General features: G+C 31.6%; 1 protein-coding gene and 2 long non-coding RNA genes across 5 annotated transcripts in view; 1 reads left to right on the plus strand and 2 right to left on the minus strand.

Annotated features, from left to right (window-relative positions):
* The window catches only part of LOC145334966 (sorting nexin-5-like), an 84947-nt gene that overhangs the window by 51326 nt on the left and 13437 nt on the right, over nt 1-20184 (minus strand). For all 3 annotated transcript variants that reach the window (XM_080180608.1, XM_080180607.1, XM_080180609.1), the window contains one exon: nt 16843-16914. In XM_080180608.1, the coding sequence (XP_080036734.1) occupies nt 16843-16914 (72 nt within the window). The remainder of the gene's footprint in view (nt 1-16842; nt 16915-20184) is intronic.
* LOC145304093 (uncharacterized) lies at nt 1758-2849 on the plus strand. The gene is made up of 2 exons (XR_013873974.1): nt 1758-1852; nt 2740-2849. It is a non-coding gene; the product is annotated as an uncharacterized LOC145304093 (long non-coding RNA).
* On the minus strand, nt 8355-11589 carry LOC145303803 (uncharacterized). Its single transcript, XR_013873829.1, has 4 exons — nt 11535-11589; nt 10107-10254; nt 9301-9388; nt 8355-8516 (listed from the first exon to the last, which is right to left on the minus strand). It is a non-coding gene; the product is annotated as an uncharacterized LOC145303803 (long non-coding RNA).

Raw genomic sequence — 20184 nt, forward strand, 5'->3', positions numbered from 1 at the left:
TCTGCCGTAGCTGTTGATAATGAACCGGTTGGTACTGCCGCAGCTGTTGATAATGAACCGGTTGGTACTGCCGTAGCTGTTGATAATGAGCCGGTTGGTACTGCCGTAGCTGTTGATAATGAACCGGTTGGTTCTGCCGTAGCTGTTGATAATGAACCGGTTGGTACTGCCGTAGCTGTTGATAATGAGCCGGTTGGTACTGCCGTAGCTGTTGATAATGAGCCGGTTGGTACTGCCGTAGCTGTTGATAATGAGCCGGTTGGTACTACCATAGCTGTTGATAATGAACCGGTTGGTACTACCATAGCTGTTGATAATGAACCGGTTGGTACTGCCGTAGCTGTTGATAATGAGCCGGTTGGTACTGCCGTAGCTGTTGATAATGAACCGGTTGGGTCTGCCGTAGCTGTTAAAGTGATCGCGAATTTGATTTTTCAAAATGCATTTTCGTTTACCTTTTTGTATTTTTAAAGTAATTTTCAAAGTATAATGCCTTAAAAGTTCAACTAAGTTAGAAAAAAATCAGTTTAAAATGTTAAGAGTATTTCAACATGAAAATAATGTTAAAACTTGAGCATCAATTAAACTAAGAGAAAATAAGTCATTTCTTCGCTTGCAGATAAAAACAAAAAAAATGATACTTAGAAAATATTTTTGTAATATATCTTTATTAATATTTGTCCTCGAACTTTCTTTAAAATGTATTGAAAAAGTTTGGTTTATTTTAAAAAATCATTAACCAAATACCGCTGTGTTTATGCAGATATAGTGACAAAAGAAAAATTGTTTAAATCTCTAGAATCAATAACATTTAAGAATTAAATTGTTTAAAAACCAATGATCTATTATATTTGCTATACATTTACAGCAAAAAGTTGAGTCATTTTAATAAAATATTTTCATAAAAATGAGCATTCTTTTGTTCTCCCGATCATCGGAAACAAACCAAATTTTCTCAACAAAATTTACTATATTTAACCCCTAGATATCCAAAACATATCTTTTTTATTTAAATTTTTGTAAAGCCTAAAATTCTTATCTTTATAATTATAATAAATGTTTTTCACGTGTTTTTGACAAAACATTAATTTTAAAAGAAAAGGTTATATAAAATGAAAATTCAGGGCCCAAGGTCTATTTACATTTTATGGTTTGTTATTGTTTTTATTTGTACTGTGAATTCTGATAAAACACGCGTGAAAGATTACAGTTACATATAATGATATTTTTAAAATGATGCAACATTTACAGAATAGTAATAATATATATCTACTATTCCCTTCCTTCGTTATCATTTTTATTTAAATTAGTCTTTTTTATCTTTTTATTTAACTCTTTCTATCATTTATGTATTTATGATATAGAAAGATCATAACACATAATGTATTCTTTTACCTTGGAATCTAAGTACACTTTTTATTTAACACTGTAGTAGTAACAAGAAAATAGCCTAAAATAACCACAGGACCAGTAGGTATATTCCTTGAAGAGTGGAATCCGATCGGTTCAATGGTTACCGAGATCTTAAGGGACAGATGGCCGGACAGAAGACGGACCAGACATCATTCTACTTTGTATTATAGATAAAAAGATTGTATGCAATGTATTCTTTTACCACGGCTTCTAAGTACACTTCTTATGATATATAAATAACGGGAGAATGTATTCTATAACCCTAAGTACACTTTTATAAGAAAATGCTAATACCAATTACGTCAAACGAGATATTTGTGGGGGAGAGTGAGTGTAAAACTTTAAATAAATATTCAATATTTAACAAAACTACAATTTGATTTTAGAAACAAAATGAAAATGTACGACGTTTTAGCCAAGAATGTGAATCCCTTTTGAGGTAAATTTTTATTGATTTATCATATAAAATTAACTAACTATTTACGTTGTGCATCTGACATAGCAGCAGTGGGAACCATTTTTAACGTCTTTAGTTTTGACACAGTGTCGTACCATTATTCGAACCTATCACTTTCTCAACGACGAGCAGTTGCGCTGCGTGCTGAGCCACGGTTGCGGGTTATTTACGTCAAACATGTTTAAAATGAATTGACAAAACCTCTTATTTAGTGGCGTGCACAGGCTTTTTTTTTAGGTTCTGAGCTTATTTTTAGAAATAATGAGATGATTTTTTTCGAAAACTTTTTTAATATAACCAAACTAAGTAATCATTACAAATTTCATTTTGAGACTTTCCTTCTAGTGGCCAGTGGACCAAAAGACCCCCAAACACTAAAACTTTTAGTTTTGAGCTTATATTTAAATATATCAACCTGTTTTTTTAAGTAAACTTTTCCAACATAACCGTACTAAGTAATCATTACAAATTTCATTTTGGGACTTTCCTTCTAGGGGCTAGTGGAGCAAATACCCCCAAACATTAAAAATTTAGGTCTGAGCTTATTTTTAGAGATATTGAGATGATTTTTCTTCAGAAACCTTTTTAAAAATAACCAAACTAAGTAATCATTACAGATTTCATCTCAATATCTCTAAAAATAAGCTCAGAACTTAAATTTTTAGTGTTTGGGGGAGTCTTTTGCCCCACTAGCCCCTAGAGGGAAAGTCCCAAAATTCAATTTTTAGACCATTGTCAAGGAGGGGAGGTGTATCTGTCCGCCTTAGTTTTTTCAGGGAGTGTATCCATCCAACTTTATTTAAAATCGGCCCAAAATTGACATTTATGTTGTTTTCAAACTACATAAATAATATTATTTTTTTATTTAGATGATCTTGTTGACTGTGATTTCATAAAACAAACTGAAGCTTATTATTCAAAATCTAGAAGAAATAAAAACACAGTGAGAAGTTGGAAGTGTCACTTTTTGAAAAACAAACTTTTACATCTTACATTTCTTAGTTTCAAGTAGCAATTGCATGCCTATGCTTTCGGGAAATTTTGAATTTTATTAAAGCATTAAATTCATTTATGAACGAGAGCAATTAATTTTAAGCACATTTCATTTTCAGTTAAATATACTAGGTTTCTTTTCAATATAGGTAAGGGGGGGGGGGAATGTGGTGACTCATACCACGACCGCCGCCGTTTTTTTTAAAGATACCAAAAAAAATGATCCCTAACAAAAAAATTTGGCGAGCTTCGCGCGCAATTTCCCTACTAAATATTTCATAATTAGCTAGGTACCTTTATATAATTATTAAATTACCCCCCCCCAAAAAATTTTGACCCGGGGGTAAGTTTTTTTTTTTTCTGGGGGGGGGGGGGGTTGAAAATACTTACCCCTGCCATCAGATTTCAGCGGGGGGTAATTACCCCCCTCCCCAAGAAAATTTTACCACCGTGGTAAAAATTTTGGGGGGGGGGGGGTAAACAAATTTTGCAGAACGCTCCGCGCACAATTAACCCCCCCCCCCTCCCCTTACTAAATTACCCCCCTTACAAAATATTTACCAACCCAAAATAAAAAAGCTTGGACGCCCCTGCAAATATCTCTAAAACTAAGGGAGTAGCACCCAAAATAAAATTACTGGTATGTCGTGGCATGAGTAACCACATCCCCCCCCCCTTTAACAAAACAAGGATGACAACATATATAAAAGCGAAGCTCAAAAATGAACATTAACATTAGTATTTCAGTTTCAGTACTTAAAGAGCAAGTTATTAATTGTATGTATAGGACATACTTACATTTTTATGACTTGACTGTAAAGAACCTCCTCTTAAAACGCTGTACCTTGTTGTCATGGGAATTGTTAATCCAAAAATCAGAAAATAATTATTTAAATTAATAAGCTTTTTTTGTTTGTAGCAAATAATCTTGGTCCTTTTTACAATGAAGCTTTTTATAGGGCTTGTGATGGTTTTGGGCTATTTTATTATCGTAAAAAGTCTGGATATGGTTTATGGCATTAGACTATTATTTGGCCCACAAATATATATTGTTGCCAAAAAAAAATGTTCCCAAAATTACATATTTTTATTGGACATATTATGTTTCTGGTAAGGATAATCTGAATCATACCTTACAGTTAAAGGAATCATCATGGCAATTCTCAATCAATAAGACAATTATTACATGCCTAAATGGACTATAAGATGCTAAGAGCTATCTATTACAAAGAGCTTCGTTATTGAAAATTTTTAATAAAAGTTTACACTAAAGATGATTTAATTCTTTGATACTAACTTTTGTGATTTATTTGTTATAGATGTATCATGTACTTATATTGGTTGATATTTTGCAGAGATTTATCCTTATACTAAAGTAACAGGATGGGTGTCTGTGTGTTTGTATGTTTGTGTGTTTGTTTGTACCAAAGGATCTTGCTAACCGCTGGACCGATCGGGTTCTCCTTAACAGAGTAGCTTCTCATAGGTCCCAGAAAGGTTTATAACTATTTTCTTGGGGGGTGGGACACCCCCAACCCCCCCAAAAAATGAAAAATCCCCCCACCAAATTTTTTTTATTTTTTTTAACTAAAATAAAAAATTAGGAGGGGGGGCACCCCCACCCCCTGATATTTTTTTTTTGCCCCCCAAAAAATTTATTTTTAAACTTGTCTTTTTCTTTTAAAATCTAATATAAGAAATTTGGTTATCAAATTTGACTCTACCCTTCTCAAGTGCCCCTAGAGGCCTCTAGGGGCGTAGCCGCTAGTGTATACATATTGAACTAAGCAAAACTAAATATATCATCATTTTTTACTTTGTCAAGCCTATATGTTATTAACTAGCGGCTACGCCCCCTAGAGGCCTCTAGTGGCACTTTAGATGTTTTTGTTTGTTAAAGTCTCTATGTTACCTCTTTATTCTTAGGTCTCCCATAAATTTTAAAAAATTTCGATTTTTTTGTCATTTCTCTTGGGAGGGTGGTTGTACCCTTTCCCAAAATAGTTATAAACCTTCCCAGAACCCATGAGAATCTACCATGTTAAGGAGAACCCGATCGGTTCAGCGGTTAGCAAGATCTTTTGGTACAGACACACAGAAAACAAACAGACAAACATCCTGTTACTTTAGTATAAGGATTACTCAGAGAGAGAGAAGAGACTATTGACTGATTATTACACTAGTCCCCGTCGTTTTTAAATTATGTTTTCTTATTTGTTAGTTTACCAACTTTGGGGACATTAGTGAATTTTAATTGACTGGTTCATATAGTTGCGTGTTCAAATGATTTAATCACTAATTTTAACCTACAGAAGGGATAATTTTGTATATCATCATTGGGAATTTTCATCAATTTATCGGACATTGTCTCTTATATCTTTCTTTCATATGTATTTCAGTTAAGTCGATTCCCTTTTTATTGTAAATCCTTATAATATAGTAACAGAATGTTTGTCTGTGTGTTTGTATGTTTGTACTCAAGGATCTCGCTAACCGCTGAACTGATCGGGTTCTCCTTAACAGGGTAGCTTCTCATAGGTCCCGGGAAGGTTTTTAACTATTTTTCGGGAGTGTACCACCACCCTCCCAAAAGAAATAAATCGAAATTTTTATTTTAAGTATATAGACTCCTACGTATCATTGCGAGGTATCGTATAAAGATACTCTTGCGCTACATATCGTAGAAACTTGAACGCAACAAAAAACCAAACATTTAAAGGGCCACTAGAGGCTTCTAGGGGCGTAGCCGCTAGTATTTCAATAATTCATTTTGACCATGTTTGCTATTTTTTTTTTATTAATGTTGTAATTCGTGTCATTCTATCTATTTAAAACATTAATGCAATGTTAAATGGCTTTAATCATATTTTTTGTTGTTCTTTATTAATCATAGTTTTTAAAATCTAATTTTTATCTCCAGAAACAATATCAGTACTTATATATAAAAAAGTTTTAAAACACTTTACACTAAAAACTATTTTCTTAAAATTTCTATGGATTTGATCTTACTTTTAATTTCACCTAAAAATATCATTGAATGACTCCTTTAAATTTTGTAAACCCTAAGCTTTTGTAATTGATTATGTTTGTATTTTTAGTGAAGATTAAAATTCCTTTTATATACATATATATTGCGTTTTTGTGTTTTGATCAATAAAATATTTAATTTGGAAAAGATTTTCTTGGTCTATACATTCTATACGTCAAGTTTAATATGTTGGATTAAACCTATCCAACTTCTAACTTATTAGACGTTAATAATAAGGATGAAAATGTCCATAAGCAGCATAGGAAAACAAGGCCGGATGAACATCCATAAAAGTGAAGCTCTAAAAACCACAAGGAAGAAAAAACGAACAAAAACTCTGTAAGAACTTTCTAAACAGAACATCAATTGCTAAGACTAAACAAAATATTTCCTAAAGGGGGAATTCCGTAAAGGTGTGTGTTTTAAGACATTAATATAGGAGTAGAACTCTAAAATTTGGCATTGTAGTTGCTATAATGCGGTTTAAAGTGGATTTAAAAAAATAAAAAAAACGGCGGTGGAATCACTACTCCTGCCGAAAACTGCAAAAAAAAATTCCGCCTTTCTCGCCAAATTAGACAATTTTGAATCATTTGTGACAAACTTTTATTTGATAGAGTTGGGACATGTTTCTAAAATTAAAATCAAAGAAATCACAAGTGTCTGGTAAAATCCTTAAAGGTTATGTGTTATAAGTTAAAAACAGTAGTAGAACAATAAAAATGTATGCTAACTTTAAAAAAAAATTTGTCTATAGTTCTCTTCAATAAGAAATACACATATTTTGTGAATATTATCGTTCTACTACTATTTTTAAGCCTTAAAACACACACCTTTACGGATTCTACCAGAAACCTACCCCTCTCTTATTCAAATTTGGGTAATTTAGCAAGAAAAACCAAACAAAAATTTTGTAGGGCATAATGTTTTTTTTGCCGCCAGCAAAGGTTTTGCCGCCATTTCTTCACAGTTTTATATAGTACCATATTAGAGCAACTGTCATAACAAATTTTAGAGTTCTACTCCTATTTTAAAGTCTTAAAACACGCACCTTTACGGAATTTTGTGAAAAATAAAGACTTTTTGGTAAAGATTATATAGTTGCTAAGCTTTTTAGATTGTACCTAACGGTTATAGGAATCATCATGCAAACTTTGAAATCAATAGGACAATTCTAACATGAGTAGATAAACGAAGAACAGGGCTTACTGTCATGGACAGGAGGACAAACCCTAATTATAGAAAAGCCTCGCCTATCTGAAATAAATTATACATAAATTTTTAGCAAAATTTCGTGAATCCTATTACATATAGTAGTCAGGTTTTGTTGTCTATTGCAATGGATCTCACTAACCGCTGAACAGATTTGGTTCTCCTTTACAATTTAGCTCCTCGTAGGTCCTGGGATGGCTTATAACTTTTTTGGAGGATTGTACTACCACCCACCAAAGATAAATCGCTCCTAGAAAAAATGACAACCAACCAAATATTTTTTTTTGATTTTCATGAAAATTAGTGGAGGGGGTAGACTAATCCTAACTCTCCTCAAGGGCCCCTAGAGGCCTCTAGGTATAGCTGCTAGTACAAGGTAAAATAAAAGGACAAACTTTGATTTTCAGGATTTGATTACAGATTCCTTGCTTATAATACTATACCTTTATGTCTTAAGAATCTTAATTCAAAAAAATTTGATGAATAGAATAGGTAATTATATCACAAAAAATTTTTTGTCAAAAAAGGTTTTATATCAGCATGTAAGGACTTTCTGGTAACAATTAGAGAGTTTTTATGCTTCCTAAAACGTACCTAACTGTTATAGGAATCAGCATGCAAAGTTTTAAATCAACAGGACAGTTATGACATATCTAAATTTATTAAAATAGCTAACCATTACAGACGAACAGATGGAGTGACTCTAAATATAGAAAAGCTTTACTTTGTTTCTTTTTAAAACAGTATAAACTATCTCTACATGTCATAGGAATCTTCACTGCAAATTTTTGATGAAACTTCAAAAGCAGGCGAGAAAATCACATTTCCCCAATGAAGTAATAGACAGACAAATTATATTATAAAATAGCTTTGCTACTTCTAAAATCGAATAATAATGACATGTAACTTCAAAAGCTTTAAAAAGTAAAATTCAATATAATAAAATGTATATAAAAAGCATGTAACCCTAACCTAGATTAATCTTCTTTACGTGAAAAGTTGAGTTACAACAAAAGAAAAAGCAAAAAAAGCAAACAACGTAAGGAAATATTTAATAATCGAAAAAAGGGATAGTTCCACGAAATTTATTTTTTTAAATCGTTGAACTTGAACTTGTACTTACAAGAGGTAAAACTGTTGAGACTTTTAACTAATCCCTTAAACAAAAATAGACATTTCTTATTATAGAGTAACTTTGCTACTTAAAAAATATACATCATAAAAAGTAAATATCATAGAAACAAGCCAATCTGTTAAAAGTATTTATATTTTAATTTCAACTAGAACATTACCTAGTAAAGACATTTAAATTCTTATTTTTCGAAATTTTCAAAAATACAATAATTATTATTAATTTTTTTATTTCATTTCTTATTTCTTGTTCTCGTCAAAAGGTTGGTAACTTCTCAACACCTGAAATAAAAAATTAATTAAGAAGATTTTTATACATGTCTGTTTGAAAAGATCTCGCTAACCGATAAAGGATTCTTTTTAAATCGAAGCTTATAAAAAGTCCAGGGAAGGTTATATTCAATAACTACCTAAAATTACTGGAAATTATTTACTCATATTTATTAGAAACCGATTAATATCCTGTGGATTAGAACCGGCTCTCATCCATACTAAAAATAAACTATGTCTAGCAATTTAAGGTCTGATTTAATCTGCAGAAATTGGTATAGAGATTCTTTGATTCTTTAATTACTCCTAGGTAAATTTCTTCCTAGCTAATCAAGCGGGGCTAATCTAACCTTTGCTTAACATTCACGAAATTTAATATACTTTTACGTAATGAAGGGCATTTCACGTTTTTAAAGTTCAAAATCATTATTATATACCTATGATATTCATTTATCATTAGCCTCCCCCCCCCCCACCAAATAAAAGAGTGACAACATCCATAAAAGCGAAGCTCTTAAACGGTAGGATAAACAAACATTTACACTTGTAGAGTGTAAGAACTGAATAATCAGAATATAAATGTATAGAAGTTAAAACAAAATTTTCTTAAATACTTCTTAAATACAGGATAATGTTTAAGGAAACATAAAAATTATGTTATATAATAGCCTAAATAACATGCCTAAATTAACGAAAAGAGCTATCTGTAAGGGACGGGGCCCTGATTAAAGAAAAGCTTCGCTTTTAAGAGGGGGGAGAAGTTCCTGTACTTGATTGGGTTTGGTTGGTATCTTACCTGTTGTTGTGATGCCATAATGTTTTGTAGTTGTTGTTGCTGAGCCATCATATTTTGTTATTGAATCTGCATTTGTGTCCTCTCGCTCCTTGGAAATTAAAATTATTAATCCTTATTATAAAGTAACAGGAAGTTTGTGTGTTTGTATGTTTGTACCTTAGGATCTCGCTAACCGCTGAACCGATCGGGTTCTCCTTAACAGAGTATCTTCTCATAGGTCCCAGGAAGATTCATAAATAATTTGGGGGAGGTTACCAACACCCTCCCAAGAGAAATCACAATAAATCAATTTTTTTCTCTCGAATAGAGACTCCTACATAACATTGCGAAGTATCGTATTTTTTTTTAAACACCAAACATTTAAAGTGCCACTAGAGAGAGGGGTGTAGCAAGTATTAAGAGTTTTTATGTCTTTAACTTAAGGTGTCAATAACTACTTAACAGATGGAGTTCTCCCTTTCAGGGAGGCTTCACATAGGCCTCGGGATGGTTTTAGATTTTTTTCTGCCCTTCCCTACTCCTTCAAATGTAAAGCCCCTAGAGGCTAGGGGCACAACCACTAGTCTATGTGTGTGTTTGTATCAAAGAATCTTGTTTACTGCTAAAACGATTATAGTTCTCCTTTTTAGTAAAGCTTGGCAAAGGTCATAGGAAGGTTTTAACCATTTTGAAGGTTTGAGTAATAGGAAAAAATGACCCTCATGAAATAAAATATTGTCAAGATCTTGCTTACTACTGAACCAATAGAGTTAAAGTTGACAGATATATAACAGCATTTTTAATTCAGAAATTTTATTAATACTAACCTTTAACAGTTTTTGAATAAACAGACTTCTGTCTTGCAGGTTCATGTTTAGCAGCATCTGCTTTTGATGTTGAGTCAGCTGAATGGTATGCCTCTGTAGCTGGACAGTCTGGCCCCATTGACCAGTTGGGTTAGGTATTATCAATCCCCTATAAAAAAAAAATAGTATTCATCTTAACAATCCTTAATTTAAGAAAAATAATTACCACTATTGGTATTTTTTGTACAAATCCTTTAGAATACAGGTTAAGGCAATGACCGATCAATTGATGTACCTTCCAATGATTATCCACAAAATTATCTCTTCTGTACATTACAATTAGTGGTTAAAACGTTTGGACATTTAACTTGAACCAGCCATTCAACAAAATTACCTAAGGTGATTGAGATAATGAATAGGAAAACAATGTTATAAAACTTTGGGAACTAATGTAATAAAAAGCCCAATGTCCACTCCCTCCCTGTCTAGAATAAGATTCATTGACCGACCCTAATTATAGAAAAGTTATGCTTTTAAAAATCTTGATTTAATATTTAGATAGCTAGGTACGCTTTACCTCTATATAATCATTACGTAAGTAAGCCTACATATAAACATAATCATAACTCAAATTACCAGGTGGTATTGGGCTGTAAATTATACGTGTAAAAAATTATGAGAACGCTCTCATTCATTGCAAGAAAAATTTTGGTACTTAAAATGATTTTTATTGGCTGGTAAAAAATGCAGTGTCCAAACTTTTCCACGTAATTGAGATGCACATCAGATCATTTTCCATACTTTAATTAAATCAACTTCTATAAGTTGATAAAAGACAAAAGCAATCAACAAATGCATCCCTTGAAATCCTTATAAAAAAGTAACAGGATGTCTGTGTTAGTACTGAAGGATTTCGCTAACCGCTGAACCGATTAGGTTCTCCTTAACAGGGTAGCTTCTCATAGGTACCAGGAAGGTTTATAACTATTTATTTTGGGGTGGGTACCATCACACTCCCGAAAGAAATCTCAAAAAATCAACAACAAAAAAATTGGACTTAGAGACTTGAAAGCAACAGACAATAATTACACATTTAAAATAAAAAAAAACATTTAAAGTGCCACTAGAGGCATCTAGGTTGCGTAGCCACTATCCTCATAATAAAGTAACAGGATGTTTGTCTGTCTGTTTGTTTTTGTTTGTACCGAAGGATTTCGATAACCACTGAACCGATCAGGTCTCCTTTACAGGGTAGCTTCTCATAGGTCCTAAGAAGGTTTAGGGGAGGATACCATTTTTTTCAATTAATTTCTTTCAACTAAAATTATACATTCCCCCTAAAAAATTTCCCCCAAAATCTAAATAAGTTGGGTTATTAAATTAACTCCCCCCTCCTCAGTGGCCTCTAGGGGGTGTAGCCGTCGTTATTATATATTCCAATAAAATTACCTTTAAACAAGATTTTATTACTCTTTGTTTGACATATTTGCATTTTATTTATCTGAAATATACAAAGTTGGATAAAACATATGAAAACGGATTATATCGACTATCAATAAAAAAGCAAGGTTTAACCAATCTAAAGCCTCTAGGGGCATTTAAGGTGAGTGTGAAAATGGCCTTAAAAACCTTTAATGGACCTATAAGAAGCTTCAGGAGAACCGTGGCGGTTCAGCGGTTTACTAGATCCATAGCTAAAGATAACAAAGCTTACAACTTTATATAATACCATAACATATAGTGATCAACACAGTTTAATTAAACATGTTATTTTTATTTGATAAGTCCAATACACAGGGATAAGATATTGTATAATACGTTTTTTAGAAAGCAAAACTTAGTTATAAATAGATGGGTCGACCTTTAATGTAGAAAAACCTTGCTTTTAATTAATAATGATAAAATAATTTGCGTTTACATTAAATTGTTTTTAAAAAAACGTTTAAATGCATAATTATTTCAATCTACTCTCGACAAACAGACAGGCTACAGCTGTGCGTTTGTTTTGTTTTGTTTTGTTACACACACACTAATATGCTTTCCTTTCCCCCCTTTCTCATTCAATAATATAATGGTGCCGAGATTCTCAATTTTATGTATTCTATCAAAATATTAACTAATTGCATTTATTTATTTTGGTAATGGTTATATTATTTAATCATATATATACAAAGCAAATAACTGCCTTCAAATGATTTTTAACATCATATATCTATAGATATGTAATATTTAAAAAAAATTAAAATAAATGAAAAATTGAAAATCCAGGGTCAATAATCAAAACTGTTTTTCTCCATATATGGATATATTTTTTCGATAATCGGAAGAATTTTTAATCACCCCTAGAAAGCTATATACAACCTATTTTGGTTAGTTTAATATGTATGTAACAAAACCTTACATATTTAACTATTTATCCATGAGTAAATTTCAAGAAAAATGAGCGTTATTTGTCAATTTGATAGGTTTTAAGATATGTATAATAAAACACACAAAAAACATAAATGTTTTAATGTGGGAAAATTAATTTTTTAAAAGTTTAATTTATTTTGAAATGTGAAGTATATAAGACTTAATTCTTTTAAAAATACTCTTGAAAAACATCAATCTGTAACATATATCAACTATTTTCCAGCTTCGTGATCACTTTAATGATGAACCTGTTGGTTCTGCTTGTGATGCTGTTATTGAGAAACCTGTTATTTCTGCAGTTGATGCTGTTGTTTGTATTGCAGTCAATTCTGATGTTAAAGATACTGCCACAGCCGTTGGCAACACTGCTAGGGCGAGCAATGCCGTAGCTGTTGATGATGAACCTGTTGGTTCTGCTTGTGATGCTGTTGTTGATAAACCTGTTATTTCTGCAGTTGACGCTGTTGGTTGTGTTGCAGCCGGTTCTGATAATGAGGTTGGTGCTGTTGTGAATCAAGAATCGACCTGGCTGCTGCCAAGCTGGCCGCCCGACACAGGGTAAAGGGCCTGCAATATGGCGGGTGTTGCCGCCAGAAAGTTATTGAAAGTCTACCAACCCCACAAATCTAATTTACAACATAAACTATTTATGTGTGAAAATGATCTTTTAAAGAAAAAATAATACAAGTTATATATTAAGCTTGTGAAGGGAACCTAAAAAGGTTCTGTAAAGAATAAGTATTCATTATTCAACTAATTTTATTGTTCATATTTAAGCACAAAAATTCTACAAAATTTTTTAGACTTTTAAAGCAGATTTTAAAAGATTTCGTTTCTTAAGTATGATTTTGAAAAGCAAAAGTTTGTGTGTATTAACTACCAAATGATTTTGCAGTTTTAGATTGAGAAAAATAGATTTTTTTAAAATTATTTTTCGAGGTATTTTTTTTCATGGTTCACGTTTGCTTAAAAAATGTTATTTCTCAGATTCTCATATGAGATAATGCATTAAAGTAAAGAACACAACATGTAAAATTATTATGATAATGTTTAAAATATTTCTTATTATTATTTTAAAAAGATTATCGCAAAAAATCAAGATATTTGTTTTAATTTGTAAGCAAATAAAGGTTTTTCTTTCACTCCGGAGGCAAGGATTCCTAATAATCCACGCGTAAAGATTTTTTCTTCATTCCGAGAGCAGAGATTCGTAGTAATATATGTACCTAGCGACTTTGGACAATTTTAAACCTTGAGAAGTATTTTATAGCAATTATTTTCCTAGGTACATATATTTTCGTTCATGTTTAAAAATGTAAACTCTATTTTCTATGAGATAAGCATTTATAATAATGAACACGATGTATGATATTATTAAAATATTGATTATTATTTATATGAATATCACAGAATTAATTTAAGATAAAGTATGCATATTTTAAATTAACCTTTCCTTCATTTTTATCGCAGATATTAAAATAAAAGCGGTTATTAAAAATTATGATCAATAATTGATTCTTATTTTATGAAAATTGAGAACATTTTTTTTTAGTAAAAAGCCACATTTTCATATGCCTATTTTATGCCTAAAATAAGAATCAACCGAAATGCGATTAATTTTTATTCTATTTCATATGCTCAAATTTAATTTTATTGAGTTTAATTTCCTTTCAAAAGTACAATTCATTATAAAACTTACCTGAAAAGTTTACCAAAAAGGAATAAATGTGTCGAGGTTGCGTGATTCGATATTATTCTAAGAAAAAATCAAGTATTTTTTTAGCAGATTTTTTAAATTGCATATGAATTTCAATCAAGTAAAACATTTTATTCAGATCAAGGAATGATTGAAAATTCATATTTAAAGTCTCATATTCTTTTACAAAGAAAAATTGGTATTTTTTTTTCATAATTTTGATGAAAATTCTAACAAAAATATTATTATTATTTTGCTACTATATAAGTATTGAAAAGTTTTATTGTTGATTAAGATAGTACAGTTCTTATTCATTAAGTTTGAAAAACTTTCTGCCCAAGGATTTTGAAATATTTTTTCTTACTACTCTTTTTGATGCTTAACAAATTTAATTTTAAGTACCTATAAATCTTAATTTTCTTGTCTAAGATTTATTTCGTTTTATATTTTACCATTATTTGTTTACATTTCAACCTGATTTCGTAGGTACTTATTGATTTATTAATAATGATTATTGCCTATTGATTATGAAATGATTATTAATTAGTATAAGTTGTTATATTTACAACATCATGATTAATAGGATTATCCATTTTAGGATTGTGTATGTGATCTTGTGAGTGTCATGTGCCTGAATATTGTATGGTACAAACCAATCCCCATCCTTCTATCCTAAAATGTGAGGTATTATGAGTCCTAGTGAGGAGTATAATATTGTGTATGCATTTCACGGGGTTTCATTTAGTTAGGAGCAAAAATTGTCACGTTTTTCTCGGGATGTGGCCATTCTCATGTGATTATGGTGAGTTGAGTTTAGTGAGAAATGATGCTAGTGCTCAGCGCAAAAAAACCTTGGATCTCGTTAAGGAAGTTAATTTGACTTTCAAACGGGGGGTGTGTCTTAACCTCTTTTCGAGGAAGCTTTGTGTTTATCAAGTTCGAAATTAATTCCTTATCATTATCCTAGAAGTAAGCGCAAATGTCGTCTTTTTTGACTTTCCTTTCATAAAGTGACGCGGCATGGATTGTTTATATATTTTGATGCGCCCACGTTTTTCACTTTTGAATGAGATATGAGTGTGTGAAGATTTCGGAGAACAAAATTGGGCCTATCATTGGTCTCATAGTGCGTGAACAACCCTAGTATACCAGGGATTTGAAACCATAAGAACTTCAGGTAGAATTTGTTAATTTTATTAAGAAGAATGGTGTATAGGACAATTATATGTAGTTTTAAAAAGGCTTTAGCCAGCTAAGCATGAAACTTAATTATGATTAATATATGTTTTAGTAATTTTTTATGTGCTTTTATTTTTGCATTTAACAATGATTTATTAAACTAAATAATTTTCCTTTAAAGCCAAAGATTCTTAACCGTAGAGAAAAATGATTTTAAAAAGCAATTAAGATTACGTGGTTATAAATAACTGGAATTATGAACTAATTGATTTTGTAATTTCAGGACTTTGAAATAATTTCATCAATAAATCTATATTCAAACCTGCTGTTGAAACTTGATGGTTCCTGGTATTGGGGGTTTGTATGTTCGCCAACAGATCTCGAGAACTTCCCGCTAATTCGGAAGTCATACTCAACCAAAGTGTCATGGTTGAGACAAGTGATAATTGAAGCACTATGAGTTTTGAGCGACAAATGTTTGGGAGATTTGAGCTCATTTATAGACGTTTACTTCCTATATAGATCTGTCATGGATCTTGATGCAATACAGCAGCCCGTTTTGTACATGTTAAAAATTGGAAGATTTCATTATATAAAAGATGTCGCAAATATAGGTATTAAATAACATCCCCTTCCCTTTTCGTATACCCCTGGTATTTTTATTGTTAAGGATCCGGATCCGCACTGACCAAATTTGGAGGATCCGGATCCGCATACAATCAATGCGGATCCGCAACACTGCATTTGAATTGTATTATAACGTCATTTTTTATTGGGCACTATAAGCTGTTTCTTTGCTTATTAAGCTGTCAATTTATGCTAATTATACATAAAGAGTTGCAAAAAATATGTTTAATTAGGGAAAAAATAAAATAATTAGAAAAGTGCATTTTTTATAACGTGCGAATAATTGAGGTGTCGAAGTGTACAACCGCTAGAAGAAATTCTGTGTTATCCGTATATAGAAAAACAGGATATATGTTTGTCTGTTGTACCATAAGATCTCGCCAACCGCAGGACCGATATTGTTTTCCCATACAGTAAAGATTCTTATAAGTCCAGGGAAGATTTGTGACTAAAATACTCACCCAAATTTATTTTTTTTTTACTTTTGAGGGTCATTTTAGGTTAGAGAAACAGTAGATTTGAATACCTCACAGGGAAATAAAAGAATTGGTAGAAATCCCCCCGCCACCACAAAGGAGCTAGGGCCAAACCCAACATTTGAAATAAGTAGAAATAGATAGTGTTCTATGACAAACGCAGGAGTCCCAAACGCATTTCTATAAAGATTGGGTTAGGTTAAGATATGAATGTACAAATAAGCCCCTCGCAAGGGTTAGGCATTAAAAAACTTAAAATGCGTTTGGGACTCCTGCGTTTGTCCTAGGACCCTGGATAGATACGATATTAGATAGTTAGGCAAGGAAGAAAATTTAAAAGATTGATAGAAAATAGACAAATGTATACCTGGCAGAACTGTTTCTTGATTCCCATTTAGTTTTGACTCCACTCAGCCATCCTTTTCTAACTTTGTTGGGCCTAAGCAAAATATGAGTTCAATAGAACAGGAATAGATAAGTATAAATGAATAATCCAGACATCTACCTGGCCCAAGTTAATGAGACCCTTTTGGTATGCTAGCAAATTGCTTTCTGTTATTTTTATGGACTCGGCTATGTTTATATTACCGACGATTTTAGCGGACTTCAAAGACCCAGTACAAAATCTGGACATGGTCTCTTCCATGTTGACAGAGTTATATAATATATATACCTCTTGCCCCTTCTATTTTTTAAATTTAATATGACATGTTATTCCAATTGAAAAATTTATTAAATTGCGTAAACTATAAAAATCATTCATATAGAAAAGATGGCAACATTCCTAAAAGCAAAACTCAATAAATCAGACAGACAAACGAACATTGACAAATACAGTGTTTTTTTTATGAGAACTTTTTTGAAAGCAATTTTACCCCACTTATAGTTATCAGAATTTAATAATTAATGGCTTATTTTCTTTGTTTTTTAATGCAATTTATAGAACACCAAAAAATTTTCAGTTTTTATTTAAAAAGTACAGTAAAATCTAAAATTCAAAACTTAGGTAACAACATCTAAAAATGGTTTTAGCGCATTTTTCTTAGTGCCTAAATCTTCTACCCATATTTAAAGAAAAAATTGGATTTTCTGTAGTTGACTTTGGTGGGACAGTACTCCCTTCCTTGTTAAGATATGACCTTCTAACTTTGATATGTTCTAGTACATTTCCCCAATAGTATCTGTATACATATTTAGCTCTATAACTCAATTTTGATAACTATAAGTGGGGTAAAATTGCTTTCAAAAAAGTTCTCATAAAAAAAAAACTGTATATAGAAACACTTCATTTTATATGGACAAACGAACTTTTTGGTATTAATTTTAGAGTTGGTACACTTTTATATTGTACCTAAGTGCTACTGGAATCAGCAGTCTAAATTTTAAAAGTCTAGTAAATCATCAATTTTAGTTGTATATATTAAGATGAAATATTCCGCTATGAATGCAAAATTCCAGACAATCAATTTCCTAAATCTTTCTATAGATAATTAATATATCATATTATATTTGTATATTTATCAAGTCGAATATATGATAGAAGGCCCTTTAAAAAAAGCAGAGGCTGCTACATTTAATATAGGATAAGGGATAGTATAAGTAGTTTTACGCGAACGGTTTGAAATCCCCCTAAAACATTTTTGGTATGTAATTCCCCCTCTTTGTAAAATTTGGTTAAAATTTTCGCCGCGCTTCACTTACTATTTAACCCTCTCCCTAACTCAAAAAATAAATGATTAATGTTACTTCCACCCTAACGAATTTTTATACCCTCCCCCAACAAAAAAAGCATTGATGTCCTTGATTTTAACTATTGTAATTAAAACAGACTCCTTTCTGACTTGATCTATATTTGTTTGTAAAGGTATGTATTGTTCAATTAACTAATTAAAAACAAACTTGGTTCATTATAGTTGTTGTATGCTCTATGTAAATATATAGTCAGGCGTATGATACTCCAACATACAAAATATTTTTTGCTGTTTCTAAAACTTAAATACAGTAGTTCTTTATTAGTTTACTTCGTGTTAGGAGTTTTTAGGAACATATAAATAGGTAGCGGGACAAAGTGACTCAAAAATAAGCCATGTGACGTCATAAAAATGAGTGAGATGAGAAGTGGGCAAAAACCCCTAAAAAAGAAATGGATAATCCCTTATTTTTATGACGTCACATGGGTAATTTTTGAAACACTTTGTTCCGCTACGTTGACACATTACAAACTGTCCCAATTTTGTATAACTTTTGCGGAACATGTCCCAGTTACGTCATATTTTTCTTTCCCGAAAAAGAGAAGGGGGGAAGAAAATCTCTTCAAAAGAGATGGAGAAAACCCCCTTTTCTCCCATCTCTTTTTTCTTCCCCCCTTCCCTTTTTTTTCTTTCCCCTTTCCTTTTTCGGGAAAGAAAAGTATGACGTAACTGGAACATGTTCCGCAAAAGTTATACAAAATTGGGACAGTTTGTAATGTTTCGCTACGTTCATAGGCATATATAACAATTGAATGCGTTCATTTGTTAGGATATTTGGTCTACAGTATGAAATACATTATTAGCAGATACGATCCTAATGGTCTCTACGGGCACTTGAGAGAAGGAAATTTAGTTTTTATAAATAAGAAACTTTCGATGGTAATTTTCCAAGGGCGATTTCTATTGTGATAGTTAAAAAGTTATAACTCTTTACTTGAATTATAAGAAGCTTCAATGTAAAGATGAGCCATATTGATTTAGTAGTTAGCAAGATCCTTCGCTGAAGACAGACTCACATCCTGTTACTTATATATCATAGTTTTGGGTTGAATTAAAAACAGTCTGACAGGATTGAAAGTTGTGGAACCCTACATCCCTGAGTTCTTACAAGTCATATCTTAATTAAACAATTAGTTGAAGTAGAAAGAGAGAGATATGCTATCTACTGACGTATATTCAACAAAGAAACATGGATATATAAAAAATGAAAAAAAGGAATACTAAATATATGCTAATATCTATGCAATTTTGTAGTGCAAACCTCCATCTTAAACTGCACTGATCTTTAACTTTTTTTGCAACAAATTTTTGCATGTTAAAATTATCCAATTCATCTGATTTTTTGAATATGATTCCTATTACATCAAGGTATATTGTTATAAGCGATGCATCTTTGTAATACAGTCCTAAAAATGTAAGTATGTCCTTAAATAGTATAATTATTTTGGCAGTTTTCAACAAATTTACTTACTTTTTGTCTAGACTTATGCACTAATATTCTGCTTGTTCAGTTCTGACACTCTACAAGAGTTAATTTTCGATTGTCCTTCCATTCCAGAGCTTTGCTTTTATGGATGTTGTCATCCTTGTTTTGTCTTTTTATTTTATGATTAAAAATGTTGGTAATATCCCAATAATTTTTCATCACCGTGGGGGGGGGGGGGGGGGGGAGGTCCCTTAACAAAATTTATCATATGGTTTATTCGAGTATATGTTAGGTTAAGTTGGTTACATGGGAAGGTCTAAATCTCTGAAGAGGTTTACAAAAAAGAGACCTTGGTATTTTTACTCAAAACTTACTGCCTTAATTGAAACCATTCCAGGTTTAAAACTTGGGAAGGCTGTAAAGATATTTGAAACATGATAAGGTGGGGTGCATGTGGTCCACTATAGAACTACGAGGAAATCACCAGAATTCTTACGAAATTGTGTTGACAAAGAAATTGAAGAAATTCAAA

Source organism: Acartia tonsa, chromosome 13 (assembly GCF_053477335.1).
Source record: "Acartia tonsa isolate MP-2025a chromosome 13, ASM5347733v1, whole genome shotgun sequence".
NCBI classification, from domain to species: Eukaryota; Metazoa; Arthropoda; class Copepoda; order Calanoida; family Acartiidae; genus Acartia; species Acartia tonsa.